Genomic DNA, 26,991 nt, shown 5'->3' on the forward strand with positions numbered 1-26,991 from the left:
CCTTTGCAACTGTATGGAGGATTTGGATGTGCCTATTTTGGGGAGGCATTTTGGATGCTGTAGTCTCCTTTATTATTGTTCTCAGGTCTTGTGTTTGCAAACTGAGACCTCAGGGCCCAAATTGGAATCTCATGAGTGTTGTTGATGTTGTTGTTGTTGTTGTTGTTGTTGTTGTTGTTGTTGTTGTTGTTCTTCTTCTTCTTCTTCTTCTTCTTCTTCTTCTTCTTCTTCTTCTTTCTTCTTCTTCTTCCTCTCCTCCTCCTCCTCCTCCTCCTCCTCCTCCTCCTCCTCTTCCTCTTCTTTTTTTGCAGGGGTCATTGGGTTTCCCACAGTAGAAAGATGGGACTTCTGGGCCAGAGAGAGAGTTCAGTGGGTAAAGCGCTTGCTTTGCATGCAACCAACCTCGGTTCTATCCCTGGCATCCCATGGGGGATGTTCCCTTGACTCCTTTCCCACTTCTGTTGTCCTTTCTCCTGTCTCTCCCTGTGATTTTGATTTGTTAATGCATTTTGTGTGTGTGTGTGTGTTTATGTAGTTTTATTCATCTGCCTGATATGACTTCTTTTTATTATTATTATTATTATTATTATTATTATTATTTTTGGGCCACACCGGCAAGGCACAGGGGTTACTCCTGGCTTTGCACTCAGGAATTACTCTTGGTGGTGCTCATGGGACCATCTGGGATGCTGGGATTGAACCTTGGTCGGCCGCATACAAGGCAAATGCCCTACCCACTGCACTATTGCTCCAGCCCCCTGACATGACTTCTTTTGCTAAATTTATTTAATATTTCAAAATTTAATTGATATTTGTCTTTGTCATTGCATACATTTAAATTGTACAGCATTATAAATTTTTTAATGTTGGTATATGCTACATCATGATCACCATCAAAATGTCTGGTTTGTGTTCTATACCATATAATCTAGCCTCCCCCACTTTTTATATGATTCATGAATATTCTTCCTTTCTCATAAGCATTATTCTGCTATTTTAATCTAAGAGGCTTTTTTTGTGTTGTTGTTAGTTTTGTTCATTGATTTTGTTTCTCTTCCACATGTGAATGAGATCATAGAGTGTTGGTCCTTTTCCATCTGACTTATTTCAGGAAGAACCTAGCCACAGCCATTAAAATGGCAGGATTTCATATTTTTATAGCTGAATAGTATAAGTACTTATTTAAATCTTTAATTATTTGTTCATATTTTGCCTGTCATATTTGTGTCTTGTCATCTTGCATCTCGAGTACTTAACATGGGTCCCTCACATCACTCATAATAATATTTCTGAATGAACAAATGAGTGAATGAAGCAACCAGTGTTAGACAGATGGCATCTGTCCTATTTATGATCAAAATTACCCCGAGGAGTTGTAATTCTTTGATGAGTTTCTCATTCCTCTTTTCAAATAAGTTCCTATCTTCCGCCAGCTGCAGAAATGGTTGGAATGATTTAAAATGCAGAATTCAAAATTGGCAGCCAAGAAATGCCACTTCATTTCCTTTCTAGAAGAATGTGATGTTTCTCCTTGACCCAGACAAAATAGCAAACCTTGGCTTATATTTCATCCAAAAGGGCTAACAATGGAGCAAGTTAGCTGTGTTGATTTTGGTGGTGGTTTGGGGCTCTCTTGTCCAGGTGTGAAGACTTTCCTGCACACGAGGAGGCTATACCAGCCTGTACCATTGAGTCCCCTGGTGATGCCATCACAGGAAGTACCACAGTCCTGTGAACCTGGCAGGCTCTTGCTAGATAGTCACAGGTCTGGGCAAGGACCACAATTTACAAAGCATTTCTCTCTCAGACAGAGAGGGGATTAGTCATCTTTCTAAAAATGGAAAGGAACAGGCACAAAGGGGTCCTTGTGTTCCTGGAGAGTGCGCCAGCCAGGCCTGGAGACTGACTGGAAGTGCTGGGCAGAACACCAGCCTTAAGGGCAGGTCCAAGGTCCCTCCATCAGCTCAGTGATAGTGAGGCTGACTCCCAGGCAGTTAAGAAACTCCAGGCATCACCTTTATTTTCGTGCCTGAGGCTTTCTCTCTTTCTGCATCTGTGGGTGAATCATCTCCCCTGTTCCTTTAGGGAAAGGAAAAAAGGGAGAAGTAGCATTCCCTGTTTATCTGCTAGCAGTATGGGTGTGAGTTGCTTTAGATGCTTTCTTTGCTTGTTTTAATTTTACTTAATTTAATTAAATTACATATAGGCCACACATGGTTACTCACAGCTTACTCCTTGCTTTATGCTTAGAGATCACTCTTAGAGGTGTTCAGAGAAACATAGAGGTGCCCAGGATCAAACCCAACTCAGCTGTGTGTAAGGACAAGCGCCCTGCTCACCCTACTACCTCTCTGGCCCCTTAATTTTCTGTTTGTATTTTCAAAGCTCTTATTTACAAGAGAACTGGAGTGATAGCACAGCGGTAGGGTGTTTGCCTTGCACGTGGCCGACCCAGATTCGATTCTTCCACCCCTCTTGGAGAGCCCGGCAAGCTACCGAGAATATCTTTCCTGCATGTCAAAGCCTGGCAAGCTGCCTGTGATGTATTCATATGCCAAACACAGTCACAAGTCTCACAATGGAAACATAACTGGGCCCTCTCCAGCAAATTGATGAACACTGGGAGGACAGTGCTACAGGACAGTGCTACAGTGCTATTTACAAGTGGGACAAATGAGGATCAGTGGGGTCAAATAATTTACTGGAAGTAGAAGAAAGGACCAGATATTATTCTAAGCATATATGTGTGTGTGTGTGTGTGTGTGTGTGTGTGTGTGTAGGTGTGTATAGGGCATTTGGTGGGGAATTTGCCTGGCACATGGCCGACTCAGGTTTGATTCCTCCGTCCCTCTCGGAGAGCTCAGCAAGCTACCAAGAGTCTCCCGCCTGCACAACAGAGCCTAGCAAGCTCCCCATGGCATATTCGATATGCCGAAAACAGTAACAAGTCTCACAGTGTTACTGTTGCCCGCTTGAGCAAATCCATGAACAACGGGAGGACAGTGCTACAGTGCTATACTATATCTATGTTCATTCCATGCTGCTGACATAGGAAAATAGCTATATATCCAATTTTTCTGCTTGTAGACCAGAATCAGCCATTATATTATCCCACATATATATATATATATATATATATATATATATTGCTTTTTGGGTCACACCTGGTAATGCTCAAGGGTTACTCCTGGCTCTGCACTCAGGAATGACTTCTGGCGGTGCCTGGGGGACCATATGGGATGCTGGGAATCGAACCTGGGTCGGCCGCATGCAAGGCAAACGCCCTACCCGCTGTGCTATCACTCCAGCCCCAATCCCATATATATTCTTATTGGGCTAATATATCCTAAGTATTCTCAGGCCAACTGGCCAACCTCCAGACCATCAGGCAACACCCATTAGGTGAAGAGGTTGCAGGCTGATACAAAGGTCTATTTCTGCCCTGTTGCTGTCCGCAGAATTAACAGCTCTTTGGTAACATAGAAACTTGAAAGAGTGGTACTAGGTCACTGTGTTAGTGCAGACATGGTCACATACGTGCATGTCAGCAATTCTGACTCCGTGACTTCCAGGCTGCTGCAGGCTGGAGTGGGGAGGGTTAACCTGTGTGCCCTTGTAACAATGAAGGTAGATCCTGCCTCCTGCTAGACCTTGCACTTGACTAGCCCTCCTGCAGTTTCTTAGGTCTCGCCTGTTTCCACTTCATTTCTCAAGCTCTTGCATACACTGGGCATGACTTTAGGCACAAATCTATCATCTGCTCTTTCCCATAAGACAGCCAAGCCCTGGGGGCTGGAGCGATAGCACAGCGGGTAGGGCGTTTGCCTTGCACAGGCCGACCCCGGGTTCGATTCCCAGCATCCCATATGGTCCCCTGAGCACAAGTGACATACTCCCTTTGTGCTTGTGGGGCCGAGCAGCCATTTCTCCCCTTTCCCACCCAAGAAAGTGTGTTCAGCTGCAAGTCACTGAAGAATTTCATGAAAGAGATTGATTGCTTGGCTCAGGAGGAGCTTTGCAAACTTGTGAAAAACGACAAAACTAACACCTACACTTGGGGAAATTTGTGGTGGGTATCAGAAGGAAAATAGGAGGGGCTTGGGAGAAATGAACCTAGAAGGAATGGTGAGAATATTACACATATCAAGGTGTGAAGTTTCCCTCCCCATCCCAAGCAGAGTCCCAGCAGCAGAAAACCTCCAGAACCCAGCCACAGCCATGCTTAAGGCCACTCTCCACATGCTCCAATGATGAATCAGTAAACAATTTAAAAAGTTTTCATATTTCAAGGATAGCATTTGAGATTTCACAACAGTGACAACGATCTGTCCCGCACACCCGGGATCCCCTGCCAGTTTCTTCTTGCGTGAGTCTCATCTGAACACGTAGAGAGTGGTCTTAAGCATGGCTGTGGCTGGTTTCAGAGGTCTTCAGCTTCTGGGGCTCTGCTCTGGACCCGGGGTTGAGATCTCCAAGCCTTCTCAGATGGGGACTGGGCCTCCTCCACCCAGATCCCCCATCTTCCAGTAGCTAGGTTTTACACTCACCAACTGCCCCCAGCGCCATGTTTTCCCATCAACAGCCAAGACCCAGGGACTATAGAACCCAGCTCCTGGAAGCATAACCTCTCATTGTCTAGTTCTCACTCTTGGAGAACCTGACAGGCTACCGAGTGTATCCTGCCCACATGGCAGAGTCTGGCAAGCTCCCCGTGGCATATTCAATATGTCAAAACCCAGTAACAATGATGGGTCTCATTCCCCTGACCCAGAAAGAGCCTCCAATGTGGCACTTGCTAAAATCTCAGGGCTAGGACGAATGGAGACGCTACTGGTGCCTGCTCGAGGAAATCGATGAACAACGGGATGACAGTGATACAGTGACAACAATCTGTGTGTTCAGAACTACCGAGACCCTGAATTTCTATAGGTGAGGGAAGAGGGTGGGCAAAAGGGGAGTCAGTGTTTAATGTGGACAAAATAGCTGTGAACAGAGAGGAGGAAAACTCAACAGAGGTGGGCTGTCATTTTTTTTTTTTGTATCACACCTGACGATGCTCAGGGGTTACTCCTGGCTTTGCACTCAGGAATCACTCCTGGCGGTCCTCAGGGGACCATATGGGATGCTGGGAATTGAACCCGGGGTCGGCCTGTGCAAGGCAAACGCCCTACCCGCTGTGCTATCGCTCCAGCCCCCAGGGCTGGGCTGTCTTATGGGAAAGAGCAGATGATAGATTTGTGCCTAAAGTCATGCCCAGTGTATGCAAGAGCTTGAGAAATGAAGTGGAAACAGGCGAGACCTAAGAAACTGCAGGAGGGCTAGTCAAGTGCAAGGTCTAGCAGGAGGCAGGATCTACCTTCACGGTTACAAGGGCACACAGGTTAACCCTCCCCACTCCAGTCTGCAGACCCATTCTCTCACGTAAGGAATCAGGTTAAGGGAAGATTCTCTGAGACTAAAAATATTCCAAAAGAGCTGCTTGGTTTATCAAACTGATTATGCTTTAACTCACTAGTTTAAAAACTCATTATATCCTCTCTTAGTAAGAGGGTAAGGGTTTAGGTTAGAAAGATGTGAGATTAATAAAGTGACTAATGAAGGTTGTAGTAAAGGAGGCACATATTCTCTAAGTGGATTCTGAAATAAATTGTGTGACTTTGTTATTTATCTGTTGCTGCTGTTTTTTTTTTCAAGTTTTAAATTTTATATCATGCCACTCCATGGTAACCATACACCCCAGTTTTCAATTACTAATAGCACTTTCATTCTTTTTTTTTCTTTTTGGGTCACACCCGGCAATACACAGGGGTCAGTTCTGGCTCTGCACTCAGGAATTACTCCTGGTGGTGCTCAGGGGACCGTATGAGATTCTGGAAATCAAACCCAGGTCGGTTGTGTGCAAGGCAAACGCTTTACCCACTATACTATGTGCTATCGCTCCAGCCCCAGCACTTTATTTCTTGTAGTGGCATCTTAGTATCATATCCAATGACACACCCACACAAACACACACACACACAGACACACACACCTTTTTAGTTCCATTAACAATGTCTCTGAGTTTCCATTTAGTGAAATTGGACACTTATCTGTTTTTTTTTCTCTTTGGGTCACACCCAGCGATACTCGGGGGTAACTCCTGGCTCTGCATTCACGAATTACTCCTGATGGTGCTCGGAGGACCATATAGGATGCTGGAAATTGAACTCAGGTCGGCCGCATGCAAGGCAAAAGCCATATCCGCTGTGCTATTGCTCCAGCTCGGATACTTATCTGTTTATTCTTTTGTTTTGTTTTGTTTTGTTTTGTTTTGTTTTGCCTTTTGGGTCACACCTGGCAATGCACAGGAGTTACTCCAGGCTCTGCACTCAGGAATTAACCCTGGCGGTGCTCAGGGGACCATATGGAATGCTGGGAATCGAACCCGGGTCGGCCGCGTGCAAGGCAAACGCCCTACCTGCTGTGCTATTGCTCCAGCTCCCCTTATCTGTTTATTCTTCATTTAATTTCTGTCATTTGGGCAATGGATATGCATCTTGTTTCAGAACCATATTTTACATTGTATCTTATTTTACACTGTATATAGTATATAGATTTAAACTCTTGAGGATAAAAAACAAATTTATGAAACTTGGACTAAGTACTTTTCACTGCATAGCATTCACTGTTAGGAGTTCTGAACTATACCCTACCAATTAGCATCTACTTGCTGTTGCAACTAGTTATTGTAAATTTAGTGCCTGGCATTACAGTCTTTCCAAATTGAAGAGGAGGGCTGAGGAAGAGACAGGGCAGCATGAGAAGCTCTCTGCAGTCCTATGTTGCTGCCTTGGAAAAAAATGGAAAAATAATTAGTTATTGAAAGAAACCTGTCCTGTTCCTTTAAATTAAAGGCAACTTGACCTGGAATAATCTTGGATCAAAGTTTCTTTTCTCCAGGACTTCACTGGTTATTACTTCATTGTTGTTTATCTTTGAGAATTGCTGTGGTGACATCTGAGGCCAATCTGATTCTACCTCCACCAGGGAGGTCAAACATTTTTTATAATGTTTTAATGACTGAAATTTAAGGGTCTGGCATGGTTCTAAAAGCCCCGGGTGAAGTTTTTTTCTAAATAACTGTAATTTTATCAACATATATTTTCCCTTTATTTAAGCAAAAAGTTTCTACAAGGCGTATTTACTTCTTCTATTTCATCCATTAATTTCTTTATTCAGGGATACCAATAGTGCATTTTTGTTCTTAGTGTTCATATTCATCTCAAATGAATTTTCAAAGATTTCTAATGCATTCGCTTTCATCATCTCATTGTAACAAACATCTGTGTGTGTTGGTAAGTCTGGGACTTCAGGCTTCACGTATAGCTGTGATTTTTCCATTCTGTTTTTGGTTTTTGAAGAGGATTTTTTAGTACAATATAGTAATCTAAGTTTTGAAAAAATATTTTAGATAGTACAGAGAGTAACATATGCTTACAGAGAGTAAAATAATGCCTGGGAGGCAGCAGATCCAAGTTTGATCCCAACATCATGTATGGTTCCCTGAGTATCACCAGAAGTGACCCTAAGGCAGCAGAGAGCCAGGAGTAGTTCCTGAACACAGGTAGGTGTATCCCTCAAGACATAAAGATATACATTCCTCAAGGCAGGAAACACTGAATTTTGTGTGTGTGTGTGTGTGTGTGTGTGTGTGTGTGTGTGTGTGTGTGTGTGTATACACAGAGTCTCCTGCCCCCGCGCCTGGCTGTCCTCACCAGGGCCCCTTGAAGGGGGGTGGGTTGAGTTTCCCTCCCCACCCCGAGCAGAGCCCCAGCAGCTGAAGATCTCTAGAACCAGCCACAGTCATGCTGAGACCACTCTCCACATGTCCGGACAAGCCTCACGCATGAAGGAACCCGCAGAGGAACCCAGGCATGCGGGTCCCAGGGCTGAGATCTCCAAGCTTGCTCGGATCAGGACTGGGCCTTCTCCACCCAGATCCCCCATCTTCCAGTAGGTAGGTGTTACACCCACCAGCTGCCGCTGGCGCTAGGTAGTCCCATTAACGGCCAAGACCCAGAGACTATAAAACCCAGCTTCCAGAAGCATGTGGGCGCATTTGCGGCTGTGCGACATCTTATTATCTTGTTTTTACTTTGGAGAACCCGGCAGGCAGAGTCTGGCAAACTTCCCGTGTTGTACTCAATTATGCCAAATACCAGTAACAATGATAGGTCTCATTCTCCTAGCTCTGAAAGAGCATTGAATATGGCTCTTAAAAATCTCAGGGCTAGGAAGAAGGAGACGTTACTGGTGCCTGCTCAAGGCCATCGATGAAAAACAGGATGATTATGAGCGTGATCGTCTATATACATAATTTATACATTTTATGTATTTGGGAAGACAGCATGAAGAAAAGAGGAGATGTTGTATATCTTTAAAACTTCTGCCTAACCTGAATTCTCTTCTAATTTTTAGAAGCTCTTCTGTGTCTTCTTATTCCTAATTATGTTTAATTTGGAGGTTTTCTTCTTCAAATCTCCCAGAAACTAACATATTTGAACTGTACTGTTAAAACTGTTGTAAGTCAATATTACCTTAGTTTAAAAATATGGTAGAACTGTAGCACTGTCCTCCTGTTGTTCATCGATTTGCTTAAGCGGGCCCTGTAATGTCTCCACTTTGAGACTTGTTGTTACTGTGTTTGGCACATCGAATATGCCATGGGGAGCTTGCCAGGCTTTGCCGTGTGGGCAAGATACTCTCAGTAACTTGCCGGGCTCTCCTAGAGGGGCGGAAAAATCGAACCCGGCTCGGCGGAGCTGGCTGCGCGCAAGGCAAACACCCTACCGCTGTGCTATCGCTCCAAAAAACACAACTTCCAGGCACTATTTGTTCTTTCTGCAACTATTTGCTTGCTTTTGGAAAGTTTATCTATTTTTAGAAGTTTCTTATTGAACATCCACTGCTCAGAAATTTTCCCATTTCATTTAATGGAAAGGTCTTTAGTTCACCATTATTTCTTCTCATAGCAGCAGTAAGAATGACCTTTGTTCTTCTCTTCTAGTGATGGCTAGGACCCTTACATACATTAGTGGGCTATCAGTGAGTATCCAGCCTTTCAACAGAGGAGATTTCAGAGAAGATGTTGGTGATACACATCACGGGAGAAGAGACTCAAAGAGCTGGATTTCACATATTTAAATGAAAAGCTGATCATATCATTACTTAAAAAAATAATAAACCATCCTCCAAATAAAGGCAAATATTAAGGATGGCGAAGTAACCACACAGTGCTATCAGCCTAGGTTTAGGAAGGTAAAGAAAGACTTGGGGTCCCAAAGTCAGGGCCCCCTGGTCTTTGCCTTTCACTTTTACCAGGTGGAACTTGGAGACATGCAGTGTCCAGGAGTTGAGACAATAGAGACTACAGATGGTAAGGGTGGGGGGTGAGGAGGGCCAGGCAGGAAACACTGAATACATTTATCTGCTACTTTTCGATTTCAGCCATCACTTCCCACTTCCCAATTTATCTGGATATGAAGTTCCCTTTATAAAGCAATAATGGCTTGTCTGGATTATCTAAATTAAAAAATTGCAATAATCTAAAACCAGTATCATTTTTACTTTGTGTCTCTTCCTTTGAGAACTTCTAGACAATTATGTCTCTTGCATCTAACTTTCATGTTTCCTAAATTTTCTCTGATTTTTCTCTTTATTTTGAACAATAGTTTTCCAGAACACTGACCTTATTTTACAATCATGTATTTTCATAAATTTGTTTTCATTTGTAATTAAAAAACCTGTATTAAGTAGAGTATGATAGATGAGCTCATTAGATGATCATAAAATAGATACGATTCTATATGTGTTGACAAATGTATACAAGCAAAATGCCATTTGGACAAATTTATGTTGCTAATTGCATCAGTAGTTTGTTTCCTTTTATTGTAATGCTCCACTGTAATATTTTAATATGTATAATATGTATTATATATATATCGCCCGCACAGCAATGCCTGCCAAGCTACCTGTGATGTATTCAATGTGCCAAACACAGTAACAAGTCTCACAATGGCGACATTACTGGGCCCAATGGGAGGACAGTGCTACAATGCTACAGTGCTACAATATAATATTGTAATGTTCTACCGTATATGTACATAGGCATGATTTGTTTATCCTTTCATCTGCTGAAGTTCTTTTAGACTGTTTTCAGTTTGAGAATGTTATAAAGTTACTCTAATCATTCTTGCCTTTGTGTGAAGTTTTTCTCATCTTGGGTAAATATGTAAAAGTAGAAAAGCTACAGTGTATAGTACAGTAAGTAAATGATTGACTTAATAACAAATAGTCATGTTCTTTCCTATTACAACAAAGCGTCTATAAAATTTTCTATTCTCATTAGCAATGCATAAGAGTTCCAGCTCTACTTGCCCCCCCCCTTTTTTTTATTTTTTGGGTCAGACCCTGCAATGCACAGGGGTTACTCCTGGCTCTGCAACTCAGGAATTACTCCTGGCAGTGTTCAGGGGACCATATGAGATTCTGGGGATCGAACCTGGATCGGCTGCGTGCAAGGCAAATGCCCTACCTGCTGTGCTATCACTACAGCCCGACCAGTTATACTTCTTCACCAACACTTGGTCTTAGGTATTTTTGTTTGTTTGGGGGCCACACTCTGGAAGTGCTCAGGGATCATTACTGTTGGTGCTTGTGTGTGTGTGTGTGTGTGTGTAGGGGGGAGGGTTGGTGGTATGTGGTGCTGGGGATCAAACTAGGTTTGGCCACTTACAAGAAAAGCACCTTGTCCCCTGTACATCTCTCCAGACCCACATATTATCAGTGTTTTAAAGTTATTGGGGTGCAGCAATATTTAATTGTGGTTTTAGTTTATTTTCTGATAAATCATGCCATTTAATTATCTTTCAAGGCATTCTAAATTAATGTTACAATTCAGTTGAGTGCTGTAATCATGTATTGGTACTTACTGTATGCTAAATATTTTGCTTTAGCAAAATCTGAGTTTAAATTTGTTCTCTTTGAATTGTGAAAAGTTGATCTCTATTTCCATTTTCAGATATTTTTCCACCTAAAAAATGCTATAAAAGTGTGGTAGACAGAATCATGTTCACTGTCCCAAAGATATTTATGTTCTAGTCCTTAGAACATGTTATTCAGTTATATGGTAAAGAAGAATCAAGTATGCTTATCAGACAAACTTAAAATAGGAAGAGTGCTCTGGATTATTCGGGTGGGTTGATGTAACCATAAGGATTCTCAAATGTAAACGAGGGAAGCAGGAAAGAAGTTTAAGATTGATGCAGCATAAAAGGGAATTGGCTTCTTGCTGCTGACTTTGAAGGTGGAAGAAGGTCGAGAGTAAATAAAAAATGGGAGGCTCTAGAACTAGGGAAGGTAATAAATCAGATTCTCTCCTAGAGCCTCCATAAAGGAATAGAACCATGTTGACATGATTTCAACTTAATGGGACTCATATTGGTTCTCAAACCCTCAAAGCTGGAAGATTATGTAATCACTTATGTAATTTTTTAAAAATTATTTTAAAATTTTGAAAAAATTTTACTTGGCTTTTCGGGTCACAGCTGGTGATGCTCAGGGGTTACTCCTGGCTCTGCACTCAGGAATTACTCCTGGTGGTGCTCAGGGAACCATATGGGATGCCGAGGATAGAACCAAGGTTGGCCACGTGCAAAGCAAATGCCCTCCCAGCTGTACTATTGCGCTGACCCAATTATGTAATTTTAAGTCACTAAGTTTGTGATTTTTTTAACAGTAGCTATAGAGAAGTACACAAGACGGTATTTGCTGTGACATATATTACAAAGTATATTACAAAGTTGGAGTTTCTTCAGCAATGCTTTACCCTCACTCTTTACACTGCAAGGTGGTGGTGGGGGGCAATGAAGGGCTCCCAGAGATTCTCAGTAAACTGTCAGTGATGCTTGGAGGAACATTTGGTGTCAGGGATGGAACTGGGGATAACTGTATATGAGACGTGTTCTTAAGCCCTGTACTACCTTTCTGTCCCCACCTTCCCCATGATCTCACTTTTTAATTAATTAATTAATTTTTTAATAGTGAGACATCATGAGGTACAGTTGCAGACTTACACATTTTTGTGCTTGGGTTTCAATCATACAATGATCAAATACCATCCCTCCACCAGTGCCCACTTCCCACCACCACGAATCCCAGTATCCCTCTCACCCCCCCATCCCCCCCTGACTCTGTGGCAGGGCATTCCCCTCTGTTCTCTCTCTCTCCTTTTGGGTATTGTGGTTTGCAAAAGAAACATTGAGTGGCAATCATATTTGGCCTATAGTCTACTTTCAGCATGCTTCTCCCATCCTGGGAGGATCCTCCCAACACCTTTATTTGGTGTTCTCCTCTTTATCTGAGCTCCCTTTTCCCCTAGTATGTGTGGTTGGCCTCCAAGTCATGGAGTAAAATTCCTGGTACTAATCTCGGCCATTCTTCTGGGTGTCTCGCTTTTTAAAATTGTTTCTTATTGTTTCACAATAAAGAGATGACAAAAATTCCAGATTCAATGGGTCTGAAATATTCAATATGAACACTGCTTTTGAGAGAATATCTTGGTAAGCCTGACCAGGAATTAGAAGTGGTTTCAAACTCTCAGTGGCTGCTGTTTCTTGTTTTTGCATTCCAGGAAAGAAGAGAGCAGGTGCATTGAGATTTGTGACCACATTAGTATTTATCTACCCTTGTGGAAAACTAGTTTGGTTTTGACAAGATATAAAGCATGTGAAGTGCAATGAAGGCAAATCTTTCATTACAGGAATAAAGAGTACTCTAAAGGAGTATACTCAGTGAGTGTGGATATTTGCTAGGACTGTCCTAACAGCACCACTTACAGAGTATCTTCAACAATCATGAAGTAATTTTTGTCCTTGAACTAAAAACACAAGATCAAGTTTCAACAAGGTTCTGATTTTTTTTCACACCTGGCAATGCTCAGGGGTTGCTCCTTGCTTGCACTCAGAAGTTATTCCTGGTGGTACTTAGGAGACCATATGGATTGCCGGGGACTAAACATGGGTTGGCTGTGTGCAAGGCAAACTCCCTACCCACTGTACTATTGCTTTGGTCCAACAAGTTTGGCTTTTTTTTTTTGAGGCCTCTCCTCTTTATTTGTAGATGGCCTTCTTTCTCTGAAATTGTCATATAGTCTTACCTGGGTCTGTTTTTTTTTGGGGGGGGGGCACACCTGACGATGCTAAGGGGTCACTCATGGCTCTACAGTTATTACTCCTGCAATGCTTAGGGGACCAATATGGGATTTTGGGGATTGGACCTGGGTCAGTGTGTGCGAGACAAGTGCCCTATCCACTGTACTATCTTTCTGGCCCCAGTCTGTGAGTTTTTCATGTCCAAATTTCTCTTGTAAGTATACCAGACAGACTGGATTAAGACTCATCTATATGGACTCATTTTACTTTATTAACTCTCTAAAGGCCCATTTGAGTTCAACTACCATCACTGTATTAAGGGTTAAGACTTTAATATATGAATTTCAATTAAAGATAATTTAGCCTTTATTAGACGGTACAAAAGCTATTAAGACATACAAAAACTTTCAGGAAAGAAAAATACAAAGTGTTTAACTTCATATTCAATATGTTGCATAAGAAAAATTATGGATTTCAAATAAAGATGGCTTTAGAGTGAAGATATTTTTAAAATTAACTATATAATAAAATGAGATTACTGAAATTCAGAAAGTGCTGGTTGTGATAAAATGAAACAGGCACTGATATTAAAATAGTAAGTGCCATGACATAAAATGCATCAATATTCATAAATGTTTGCAGTAATAATCATTGCAATAAAGACTGCTATTAATAAACACTGTCACACTGTCCTCCCATTGTTCATCGATTTGCTCAAGCGGGCCCAGTAATGTCTTCATTGTGAAACTTTGTTGTTACTGTGTTTGGCATATTGAATATGTCACAGGTAGCCTGCCAGGCTTTGCTACACAGGCGAGATACTCTTGGTAGCTTGCCGGGCTCTCCGAGAGGAATCGAACCTGGCTTGGCCTGGCTGGCTGCACGCAAGGCAAATGCCCTACCACTGTGCTATCGCTCCAGCCTGGAGCTATTAATAAAATTGCCTACAAATATTTCTTATTGAGATAAAGGGCAACGATAAAAACACACAAATCAACATGGGTAAAACAAATGGAGGTTAAAGTGAAATTCATTTCTGAAGACAAAAGTAAATCTTCTCACACAATTATGCCCGGAGAAAAGAACACCAACTAGAATTCAAGACCCAACAAATGGTTTTATCCTTTGAAGATACTTTAATTTTGTAGTATTGATTAATTAAAAAACACAGCTGATTTCAGCATTTCCTAGCTACAGCAGTGCATAGGAAATTCCATTCTAAACAAATAAGTAATTAATGAAATAACAACACACCTTAACATTTTACATTGATAGGGTACAGTGTACGAGGTGCTTTCACATACATAATTTCATTTGATTCTTACACAAGCAGAAAAAAAGTCAGTGGGAAAGGAAAATGTTTTGTGGGTTTTTTTTTCTTTTTCTAGGCTTACGATGAGTATTTCAGGCCAATGGGCAATCAACACAAGAACATATCAAAAACAAGACAGCAATACCCACAAGCCACAGTATCATTTTTGGTAGGTTGATAGTTTGATATTATCTGGATATTTAGCATCAGCGAATGAAAACAGAATCAGGAAAGACAGAAGGTTCTGGTGAGATTCAAAGATTTATAAGAACACTGTATAAGAAGAAAGATGCCCTAAAGTATCACCTTACCAAAACTTACTTCAAAGTATGCTCTCCCTTCAAAATGACAAATAAAAGGAATCTTGTCACAAAGTATGAAATTTAGAAGGGGCCTTAGAAACTGCTTAAAGCAAATGTTTCCTCTTATAGCTAAGCACCCCGACCAAGGCCACACACTGAGGGTGCATGTGGCTCAGGCTGAAACTCAAGATGCCTTGATTATCGGTCTAGGGTGCCGTCCTCTACAATCTCATCTCCTTAGTATTTTCTCATTAAAGCATTGTTTCTTCTGTTTCAAATAATGGAATGTGTGGTGAAATACTGATTCATGTCACTTATTTTGTCAAGAGTTTGATCTTCTCTTCTTGGCTAGATTGTGGTTAAAATTGGGAGTTTTAAGAAAGACTTTTGAAATATGTTAATTCAGTGTACTTGACTTGTAAATAAGACTCCCTTAGTATGTATGAAAGCTTGCTCATGTCCTTCGAAGAGTGAGTAAAATAATGTGGCTGAACAGCTCTCAATACCGACGTATGCCTAGGGGCAACCTATCTAAGTGGGCTCTATAGCAAGTTGTGATGGGCAGAAGTAAGCTCATAAAAAGAAAAGATCCACAGACATCCTTTTAATTCCTGAAAATTAAAATGTAACAAATCATCATTACCATGATTTATTAAAATAATTTTACAATAATATACAACAAAACTACCAGAGCATTTGCAGCTACATATAGAATACATGATCAGCATGTCTGGGGGGTCTAAATGAGATACAAAAATTGAATGAAAATATTTTATACAAATTATGTCTGAAAGTTATTAACATGATGATATATCTTTGTTACTTAAAACTTGATACAGCAAAGTATTTCATATTATTCTTGCACAATTTAAATATAGGTGGGCCAACTGAAATCAGTATCAGCCTTTAAGTGACAAAACCATGCATAAACACTTGACAACCCAAAAACATACAGATTAATGCAGAGAACATCTCAGGCAGGCTTTTTCAATGTCTTCAAAGGTTTTACAAGAGTGTAGTATGGATGAAAAGTAGAGTCAGTGACCTACCTGCACCGATAATGAAGCAAGTAAAATGTTTATATACATTAAGATCAATTTGATTAAAAACAATTCCATTTATGTGCATGTAAATTGATCATAAAAAATGAATGCTGTTTGTCTGAAAATGTTTTGGTGTGTTGTTTTAAGATAGGTCACTGACACATAGGAATAAAACTAGATGGGAAGATTGAAAAGCAAAAAAAAAAAAGTATTTTGAAAACGAAATTAAGCCATTGGTTCTCAACAAACACTGAACTAAATGTGCAAAAGTGCTTGAAATTTCCACATGACAGCAATGTTGTTAAATCAGTTGGCAAAAAAAAAGTATATAAAAAAAACCCTAAACTCAGATGCTAAATTTGTATCTGCATGATCATACATTCTGTTTACTGAAAGGAAACAGTTAGAAATTATGACTTATCTAAAAATATCACACCACAAAATTAAAATACAATTGTGGCAGTTCTATAAACTTTGTCCCCTTTCCTCATTGATGAGGCATAGGTTGAAAGCAGAAGTTGCAACAGTGCCTCTATCTTATGCTAACAAATATAGTACACTGAGTCAATGACCTGGCAACAACTTCTTTCTCTTTTAACTGTTAGAAAGCGAAGCAACGGAAAACAAAAAGCCTCATTTAAAGAGGAGCATGTCTACAGGTTTTCAAGAATCAAGCTATCTGTTTAACTTAACAAAGTATTGTCCACATTAATTATCTTTTTTAGTTTCTTTTCCTTTAAAAAGCGTACAATAAGGATTATTTGAGAAAATTTAAAATTTGTCACTTTTATTAGTCATGTTCTATTAAAAAATACTGGCTAAAATCCTTACAGAAGAGTTAGGTTTATAAATCTTGAACTCTTCCCTAATACCGACAGAAAAGCTGGTACCAAGAGAAAGAATCTGGTTCATGATTATCGTTTTCATTAGTCCTTCCTTTCTATAAACGAGACACAATTGTCACACTGAACAGGCTGGTCACTCAAGAGGAGGATGATATAAAAGGAAGTAAGGGGAAAAAGAACTCTGATCTAGAGGAATCCAAATTGCCAAATCTAGCTATTCTCTATATTAGCATATTCCAATTTATTGCCAGAACAGTGAGCTCTGAGAAATTTATTGTTTACTTTGTGTACACTTCCTTTGTAGTAAGACATTCTGCCTTCAAAAACTATCTAAAATTTTTGCAAAATTGGGTCTGAGCTACTCAAATAAAAAAAATCATTAGAATGTATATCTTCAAGCCATTGACCAACAAAAATACTGGCAAGAACTACTAAAAGCAACACTTCCCTTCAAATATCATAGAGCTGTAACACTGCCCATCTGAAACACCAATAAAATAAAATTGAGCACTGGTTGGGGAAAAAAATTAATGAGAATGAAAAAGGGAAGAAATGGATGTAGGAGGAGAGGAGAAAGACAAACCAAAGAGAAGCAGGAAAGTGTCTAGTTCTGTGTTATGGCACAGACAATGCTTAGCGGTGCCTTGTTACATTGGTGGATGCAGAGTGCACACACAGATGATGGTAAGAAAGACCTCACTCAGTCGCTGGAATGAAGGAACTAGGCAACTGCTTCAACAAGGACGGTCTCCGCTCCACCTTATCTCTCAACAGAGTGCAAAGATTGAGTGTGACATCTGATATCTTCTTGTTGCTCCTCCTTAAAATTCACAAAATTCTTTTGCACATTTTTCCGTTATAGAGACACGGATATCTTCTTCTTCATAGTCATCAAAGTTGCTGGTATCTCCAGAGCCTCTAAACTTTGGTATGAATGGAGCTTCAACCTATAAATGAGATAAAAGGGTAAGTATGACAGGGTGATTTGTGACACCCTAGAGCGTTATTCAATCATGCACAATATAATGAATCTCCCAAAGGATAGGATTCTGGTAACTTGCAGGTGGGGAACATGTGGGATCTGGGGAGGAGAGGTTTGGAAAGAGGGAGAAGCTCCAAGTCTTCCATATGCCTTATCCTATGCATCTGTTACATATAGTCTTCATGAATTACCCTTTCATAGTGGTATGATTTAATATGCAAAGCTTCTCCACATTTCTTGAGCCACTCTAGCAAGTTCTTCCAGTCTCAGGACGGGCTGTGGGACCTCTTATCTATAGCCAGTCAGTCAAAAGCAAAGATCACAACACAACTGATGTCTGAAGTTGTGATGGAGACAGTCTTATAAGGTTGAGTTCCTAAATCTGAGGCATTGCCCATTTTTTCTAGGTCAATAATATCAGAACTGAATTACTTGCTCTGGGTTCTGGAAAAACCACACATATGAAAATAAGAAAGGGGAAAAACAAATGCTGAGAGTTTTAAAACACTATTATCAGCTTTTATTTTTTAAACCTTTATTTTCTATCCCACTTTTCCTTAATTTCTTTCTTCTAAGGCTACAGATAACTCTAAACTTATTTATCTCCTCTCCTTTTTAATTTCCAGCTATATTCTGTTTAAAGTTTGGGGTCTCAAAGATTCTGGAAGTGGGGCTGGAGCAATAGCACAGCGGGTAGGGTGTTTGCCTTGCAGACGGCCAAACTGGATTTGATTTCCAGCATCCCATATGGTCGCCCGAGCACCACCAGGAGTAATTCCTGAGTGCCCAGCCAGGAGTAACTCCTGTGCAATCCGGGTGTGACCCAAAAAGAAAAAAAAGTCTGGAAGCTGAAACATTCTTTTGAGAATTAGAATTGTTAAATGTGAAATGTAAACATTATTCTCCTTATATCATAAATCAAAAATTTTCATTATTTAAAATATGATCCTTATAAAATCAGGAGAGACAGCTTAAAGGACTGAGTGCATGCTTTCCAATCCCACCACTGCATGGTCCCCCAAGGACGATCAGAAGCAACCCCCAGAGCACAGAGCTGGGAATAAATCCCAAGCACTGATGGGTGTGACCCAAAAGCAAAAGCAAAACAAAAGAACTTTATAAAACAGAAGATTCAAGAAAATGGGAAAATGTTCCATAACCAAGAATTACAAGAATAAACTTTGTGAAAATGACAGGCCCACACAAAGCATTATATAGACCCAGCACAATGACATCGAAATCTAATGGATTTCTACAAGAAATAAATCTATGAAATTGTACACAGAACCACAAAACTCACCAAATAGCTAAAACTATCCTTAGGGGGGAAAAATGGAGGTACCATGATATCCAAGTTTAACCTACACTATTACGCTATAGCAGTTAGGAGAAGTGTGGTCCCTTAGCCGGACCAGAGCCCAGCCTGAAGTGCATGGCTGCATAAGATGCAACATCACAGCTGTCCTTCAACCACCTGACACATTTTAAGACCTGTTAAGAAACCACAGGGTCTCATTTTAGAGCCAGACGACCCCAACAAAAGTCCCCACCTATAAAAAGAAGACCGAGCTCCTCCCCTGCCTAGCCTGATGAAATATGTTTACAAGACAGTGCATATAGTAAGAAAAAAAAGAATAATAACAGGCAAAAACAATAGTCAGATAGTGTAAACAACATATAGGATAAACACTAAGATCTGGTATCTGGAGTTACACTGTGAGCTCCCACAAAACTTTCAAGGCAATGGGCAAACAAAGGAGTTAAGCTGCACCGGCTGACAGGGATGGAAGCACAAGTAAACCTTGAAGTTCATCAAAATCCTCAATCCTGGTAGAGGAGAACCTCAAAACAATACACCATGGTCATGGACATTAAGGAAGCACTGGAAGACTAATTCAAGCAACTCAAAGAATTGATGCATGCCTACAAACGGGAATCAAGGGGCTAAAGAATATAATAGCAAGTCACAGCAATAGAATTCTGAATGCTGGGAACTACACAAGCAAATGCAAGAACAAATTCTAAGTCATCAGCAATAACAGATGGAAGGAAAGACATTTAAAAAATGTAAAAAAATTTAAGATATTTAATGGACGACAGCAAGAGGAAAAATCTCTTTGGTTGTAGAGATGTGGTAATATTGCATAGTAAAAACATTACCATAACACTATTGTAACCATGTTATATCAATAAAATGTTAAAAAATAAAAGCAGATGTAGTATATACATGAGCACTACTTAGCTGTAAGAAAAGATGAAATCAGTGGGATATAAAAAATTTGTATATGGGGCTGGAACGATAGCACAGTGGGTGGGGCATTTGCCTTGCACGCTGCCAACATGGCCGACCCAGGTTCAATTCCCAGCATCCCATATGGTCCCTGAGCACCGCCAGGAGTAATTCCTGAGTGCATGAGCCAGGAGTAACCCCTGAGCATCGCCGGGTGTGACCCAAAAAGCAAAAAAAAAAAAAAAATTGTATGAGACTAATGCCCAATGAGGACCACTCTTCAGTGCCACCCTCGAGAATATTATGCGACAACTGGAATGGGAAGGAATGGGAGTGAAGATAGATGGTCTGCAACTACAACACCTCCGCTTCGCTGATGACATCGTTCTAATGACACCAAACATTAGCCAAGCGGCACAAATGCTGGCCAACTTCGACCATGAGTGTGGAAAGGTCGGATTACAGCTGAATCTCATGAAGACAATGTTTATGAGAAACAGTCTCATTCCTGACATTCCATTCGCTCTCAATGGAACGAACATCTTCAAATACAACAGTAATGTGTACCTAGGTTGAGAAGTCAGCATTATGAATGACCTGGCACCTGAGTTGCATAGGAGGAAGAGAGTGGCTTGGAACGCCTTCAAGAGCGTTGAAGAAATAGCTAAGAGGACGAAGAAACTCTGGTTCCAGGCACATCTCTTCGACTCTACTGTTCTTCCTGCATTAACCTATGCCTCAGAGACCTGGGCCCTATGAAAACAGGATGAGAACGCTATTCGGGTCTCCCAAAGAGGAATCGAAAGAGTTATGCTTGGAGTATCATGCTTCACTCAAACGAGAGAAAGAATCCGGAGTTCCAATTGCCATTGATGGTCAAGAATCAGGGATGCTGTCTCATTTGCCAAGGCGTCGAAAATCAGATGGGCTGGACACATAATGAGATTTTGGAGACAACTGCTGGACTAGAGCCGTTACCAACTGGATTCCACGGGACGTCAAAAGGACGTGTGGCTGCCCACCTATGAGATGGTCAGACTTCTTGTCAAGACCATGAATGATCGGTTTGAGGCTCTTCATGTTCCTAGAACAAGCAGACGCCATTGGGTTACACTAGCACGTGACAGGGACGAGTGGAGACGTTACTGGCGCCTGCTCGATCAAATCGTTGAATAACGGGATGTCAAGTGATCAAGTGAGGACCAGGAGGACTGGTCTACAGCTGGAAGCTTGCCACAAGTGATAGGAATTAGGGAAGGCAGATAGGACAGAAAAAAGACCACTATGACAATGATAATTGGAAATAATCATTCTGGACAAGAACTGATATATAGGGCTATATACAATAACCTCTCCGTACCTGAACTGCAAACCATAATGCCCCCAAAGGGTTGGGGGTGGGGTGGGAGAGGGAGAGTGGGGGTGAGAGAGAGAGAGAGAGAGAGAGAGAAAGAGAGAGAGGAGAGGGAGGGAAGGAGGGAGAGAGGGAGGATGTGAGAGAGGGAGAGGAGAGGGAAGGAGGGAGGGAAAGAGAGGGAAGGAGAATGGGAGAGGGAGAGGGACATGAAAGCTTGTAACTATCTCACGGTGATTCAATAAAATTTAAAAAGAAAGAAAAAAAGAAAGGAAGGAAGGAAGGAAGGAAGAAAAGAAGATAGCTGCTTTGCCCCTAAGCAGAAGAATGAATGAAGCAAATAAAACTGTCTTTACAAGTAGGCAGTGATCACACCTTTTGAGACCATCATGATAGAGAAGCGTTTCCTGAAGTGGGTGATACTGCACCCCTTTCCCACTTTCACATAGTGGGCCAGTGAAGGGATCCAGGGGTGGGAGTTAGCAGTCTCAGGTACAACTGGTGAGAATTTTCCTTTTCTTCGTGTAAAAAAATGTAAGTTTCCAGTAAGACAGGGTGAAGGGAGAAGGTTTGGGTGATTTTTTTTTTTGAAAAGGGGACAGGGACTATATACAATAACCTCTCCGTACCTGAACTGCAAACCATAATGCCCCCAAAGGGTTGGGGGTGGGGACAGGGACAGTAGGTCAAATGTATTTGGGAATCTCTGTTCTAGGGACCGACTGCAGTATAATGTTTAGGTCACTCCTAGCTGTTTAATTATCTTTCTGTTTGATACCTTTGGCTATTTTATTGTACAAGAGCACTCGTATCAAGGGCCTTGGATACATCAGTAATGTGGAGGAGTGTCAGAGCTATATATCCAAAACACAAAGTTATCAGCACTGAAAATATAAGATCCAAACTACAACCAAACTTTAAAACGTATCCGTCAGGTGGCAAGCTGACGGGTGGGGGAAGGGTCAGACTTAGGAACACTGATGGAGAGAAATAGACACTGGTGGTGGATTGGTGCTAGAACATTCTATGTCTAAAATTCTCTTCTCAATGACTTTTTATATAATGGTTCTATGGTTCTTTAATACAATTTGAAAAAGAAACTATGAAAATTATTCAAATTTACTACCATATTTGAACCACTAGGTCTATTATATTAAGTGGCTATGTTAAAGTATTGAACTATTTCTATTTGTTTGTTTGGGGGCGACAACTGGTTGTACTCAGGGATCACTACTGGTGAGGCTCAGGGGACTATATATGGTGCCAGGAATTGAATTAGGGTTGACTACATACAAGGCAAACACCTTACCCACTATACTATCTCTCTGGCCCCTATATTCTAAATCTTCAAAATATTAATGAAGTGGACAAACTTCAAGTAAATATGACAAATACATCTAAATATAGCATTAACAATAAATAACAACAATAAAGACAATATGAACAGTGCTTGTTACACAGTGATATAAGTAATTTTGTAGAAACATTAGTTTCTTTTTTTGGGGGGGAGGGGCACATCCAGCAGTATTCAGGGCCTACTACTGGCTCTGTGCTCAGGGATCACTCGTCGTGGGCTTGGGTGACCATATAGGGTTCCAGGATGACATCCTGGTCAGATGCATGCAAGGCAAAGGGCCTACTTGCTTGTACTATAGCTATGGCCCTCAAATACTAAAATTTCTAAAGTTGACTCAAAGAGCGGCAAAAAATCTGAAAAGTAGTGTTCAAGAAATGAGATGTTTCTGAAATTTCTCAAAGTATAAAAATCATGAAACAGGAACTGGAGCAATAGCACAGTGGGTAGGGCGTTTGCCTTGCACAGGCCGAACTCAGATTCGATTCTCCTCGTCCCTCTCGGAGAGCCCGGAAAGCTACTGAGAGTATCCCATCTGCACGGCAGAGCCTAGCAAGCTACTGTGGCGGATTCGATATGCCAAAATCAGTAACATCAAGTCTCACAATGGAGACGTTATTGGTGCCCGCTCAAGCAAACGGATGAACAATGGGACAGTGTTACAGTACTACAGTAAAATTTTTATTAATATTATTGTTTTCCCCCTGGAGCCATGCAATCCCATCAACGGCCAAGACTCAGAGACTATAAAAACCAGCTCCCGGAAGAGAACAGTGCAGTCTCCTGCCCCTGCGCCTGACTGTCCTCGCTCGCCGGGACCCCTTGGAGGGGAGCGGGTCGAGCTTTCCTCTCCACCCCGACCAGGGCTCCTCTGGCAGCCAAAGACCTCCAGGACCAGCCACCACCATGCTGAGACCACTCTCCGCACACATGAAGGTACTGGTAGAGGGACAAAGTCACGCGGGTTCCGGGGCCGAGATCTCCAAGCCTACTTGGATTTGGGCCGAGCATCCTCCACCCAGATCCTCCAAATTCCAGTAGGCGGGGGTCACACCCACCAACTGGCCCCCTGGAGCCGTGTAATCCCATCAACGGCCAAGACTCAGAGACTATAAAAACCAGCTCCCGGAACCCGGACATCTTATTATGACATCTCATTCCTACTTTGACAAACTGGCAGGCTACCGAATGTAGCCTGCCCACACGGCAGAGTCTGGCAAACTCCCCGTGGCGTACCCAATATGCCAAATACCAGTAACAATGATGGGTCTCATTCTCCTAAAGAGCCTTGAATATAATCTCAGGGCTAGGATGAAGGAGATGTTACTGGGGCCTGCTCGAGGCAATCGACGATTAACAGGATGATTTGTGATTTGTGATTGTTCTCATAAAAAATTTTAAAACCCTAGATTAGGTAAAGGTAAAGGTAAAGGCCCTCCTGTTGATCGTCGATTTGCTCGAGCAGGCCCAGTAACGTCTCCATTGGAGACTTTGTTGTTACTGTGTTTGGCATATCGAATACTCTCGGGAGCTTGCCGGGCTCTCTGAGAGGGGCGGAGGAATCGAACTCGGGTCGGCCATGTTGGCCGCTTGTAAGGCGAATGCCCTACCACTGTGCTATCACTCCTAGATTATGAAGGGAAAATCCTAAATAAAATTTTAGCAACTGACTGCATGTAGATATTAAGATGATGATGCCTCATGATTAAATAATGGTGTTCACTCTACAGATGTGAGGATCTCTAACTGACACACTGTATCATACTAACATGCCAAAGAAGATAAAACAGTCAAGTAGGAATCAAATTATCTTTCCTTCACCCAATCAAGAATACATATCTAAGACAAACAGCTATCTGGCAATAAAACGTGAAGGCACATCCACTCAAAACAGGAACTGGGGGTGGGACAGGGATGTTTTAATGGCAAAGTGACAATCTTCAACTGTGAGGCAAAGTCTGATCCCTGGCAAACATGATTTTTGAAGTATGCGATTTCATTAGCTCCTGTTCAGCATAGACAAGTATATGTGAGCACTGCAACTCAAGTAGTGATGCCCAATAAGTGTCAGGACTAAAAGTGTGTAAGCATATTGAAAGGGTACAACCCTGGGAAGCACAAGTGCAAACATCACAACCAACTGTGTGATCCCTCATCCCTGCAACAGAAGTACAAAAAGAGAAGAAAAGGGAGATAAATTCCATTAAAATAAATAAATACTAATAAAGGGAATAAGACAAGAATTCCCAATAATCTTATTACATTAAATATTATTTTCATCATTGTCTTACCTATTATAAAATCAAATTGTAAATACTTAAATGGCAAGAGATATCCTTGCCCTCTAAAATCACTGTTGTAAGACATAAAAGAATCAATGAAAAATTGGTGAGAGGAAGGCAAACACATCCATAAAAATAGCCACAACATAAGTTTAAGTAACAACTCCAAGAAAGAAATTAAGTAAGTCTCTAAAACTTTGCAGAATGACAGAAAATAAGTGAATAAATTCAGAAGCCTAATGCTTTTATTATAAAGAACTCTCAGGATTTTGTTTCTCTCATAATTAATATAAAAGAATCAAATACATGTGTTTGGAAAGACCAATACAAGAGTTAAATACTGCAAATATAATTTCACAAAAAAAGGAAGCATCATAGGAGATAGGATGACTTTCTAAGAAATTTAAATGATCCAATTTGACTATGTTAAAAATGAACATATATTAACACATGCCATAGACTGTAGGTGGGAGGAAAAGGGAGTTTAGGAAAAAAAGGGAGCACAGTATGAAGGTGCTGGCCAGGGGATGAGGAAGGAGGTCATGGGGATCTGTTGTTTAATGGCAGAGTTTTAGTTTTGCATTATGAAAAGTGCTCTGGAAATACAAGGTGGTACTCATTGTACAACATGAAGAGACTTCATACCACTTGCAGGTAAAATATACCTAAAAATGGCTAAAATAGTCAAATTTTATTTCATGTGTATTTTGCATTAATAAAAAATCTGCATAACTTTCTGGGTTTGATATCTGCTGCCACATATGCATAAGCAACAGAAAACAGACAATAAGTCATATAAGATAAAGTTCAGAGAGAGATTAAAGTTATCAATAACTTAATATTAGTAAAAGTGGGATTTCAAGTAAGAACCAAGTAAGAAATATTCAACAAATGCTAGAGGACAATTGACTAATTGTTAAGCAGATGGTATGAAAAGCCTATGAATCGATGTATGTTAACTACTTGGAGGCTCACTGGAATAACCATGTCAGACATCTTGAAAGAGAATCTCGAATGGAGGATCAAATACTTTTTCTGAATGACACCTGCTTGAATATGCTTAAAGTGATTAAATTTTCTGTGCTGATTTTCTTTTTGGCATAATGGTAACATTGTACAACCTGTCCCCATGGGATTATTTAAAAGATTACAGAACTGTCTTTCTTTGCTAAAAATAAATTACTCCAGTTGTGCAAGCAAATTAAAATCAAAACAGGAAAATATAAAATATTTATTTTAAATTGTTGTGTACCTTGTTTCTAACTATATGACACATAATAATAGTTATGTTTTATAAATTTTACTGAATTCTTGAATCACTGTTGTGAAGTGGGGAAGATGAACTGCAGTTACACTGTTTTAGTCTGGTATATTTTCTATTTTATGTATTTAAAAATATTTAATACTTTATTTGATATTTTAAATAAAAAATAAAAATTAGAAAACTATAGATAATAATTAGAACATTTACATTTCCCTATTCGGTCAATGGAAATTCTTACGTGATTGCAATGCATTAAGAACAGTAAGTCTTCATGGACTGAACATGTTTGCCACTTAATGCCTCTTTTGCAGACCACAATACCCAAAAGGAGAAAGAGAACACAAGGGATTGCCCTGCCACAGAGGCAGGGTGGGATGGGGGGTGGGGATGGGGGGAATATTATCCATGGTGGTGGAAAATGGGCACTGGTGGAGGGATGGGTATTTGATCATTGTATAATCGAAACCCAAGCACAAAAAATTGTCAATCTACAGCTGTACCTCATGGTGTTTCATTAATAATAATAATTAAAAAAAAAGAACAGTAAGTCTTCAAACACTAGAAATTTGGGTTTTATGGAAAAAAAGAAGAAGAAAATAGTAACTATATACAGGGTAGAAATACTTTACACAAATTAGCTTTAACTGGGAATTTAAGAACCAAATAAAAGAAAAAGGAGCTCTGGCTTAGCAAATCACTTACTATTACACTTTATTACCAAGTGGAAGTGATGTCTACTATTAAAATATAAAACTATTATCATAACTTGGAGATTTATTTATTTATTAATTATTTATTTTTTCTTTGTTCTTTTTTTTTTATTTGGGTCACAC

The 26,991-nt window shown here is 40.6% G+C and overlaps 1 protein-coding gene across 4 annotated transcripts in view; it reads right to left on the reverse strand.

The window, feature by feature from the left end:
* Window positions 1-15,537: 15,537 nt before the first annotated feature.
* The window catches only part of PRKACB (protein kinase cAMP-activated catalytic subunit beta), a 131,172-nt gene continuing 119,718 nt past the window's right edge, over window positions 15,538-26,991 (reverse strand). For all 4 annotated transcript variants that reach the window (XM_056123664.1, XM_056123663.1, XM_056123665.1 and 1 more), the window contains exon 10: window positions 15,538-17,639. In XM_056123664.1, coding sequence (XP_055979639.1) covers window positions 17,514-17,639 — 126 coding nt within the window. In that variant the 3' untranslated portion in view covers window positions 15,538-17,513. The remainder of the gene's footprint in view (window positions 17,640-26,991) is intronic.

Source organism: Sorex fumeus, unplaced genomic scaffold (genome assembly GCF_029834395.1).
Source record: "Sorex fumeus unplaced genomic scaffold, SorFum_2.1 ptg000047l, whole genome shotgun sequence".
In the NCBI taxonomy this organism is placed as follows: Eukaryota; Metazoa; Chordata; class Mammalia; order Eulipotyphla; family Soricidae; genus Sorex; species Sorex fumeus.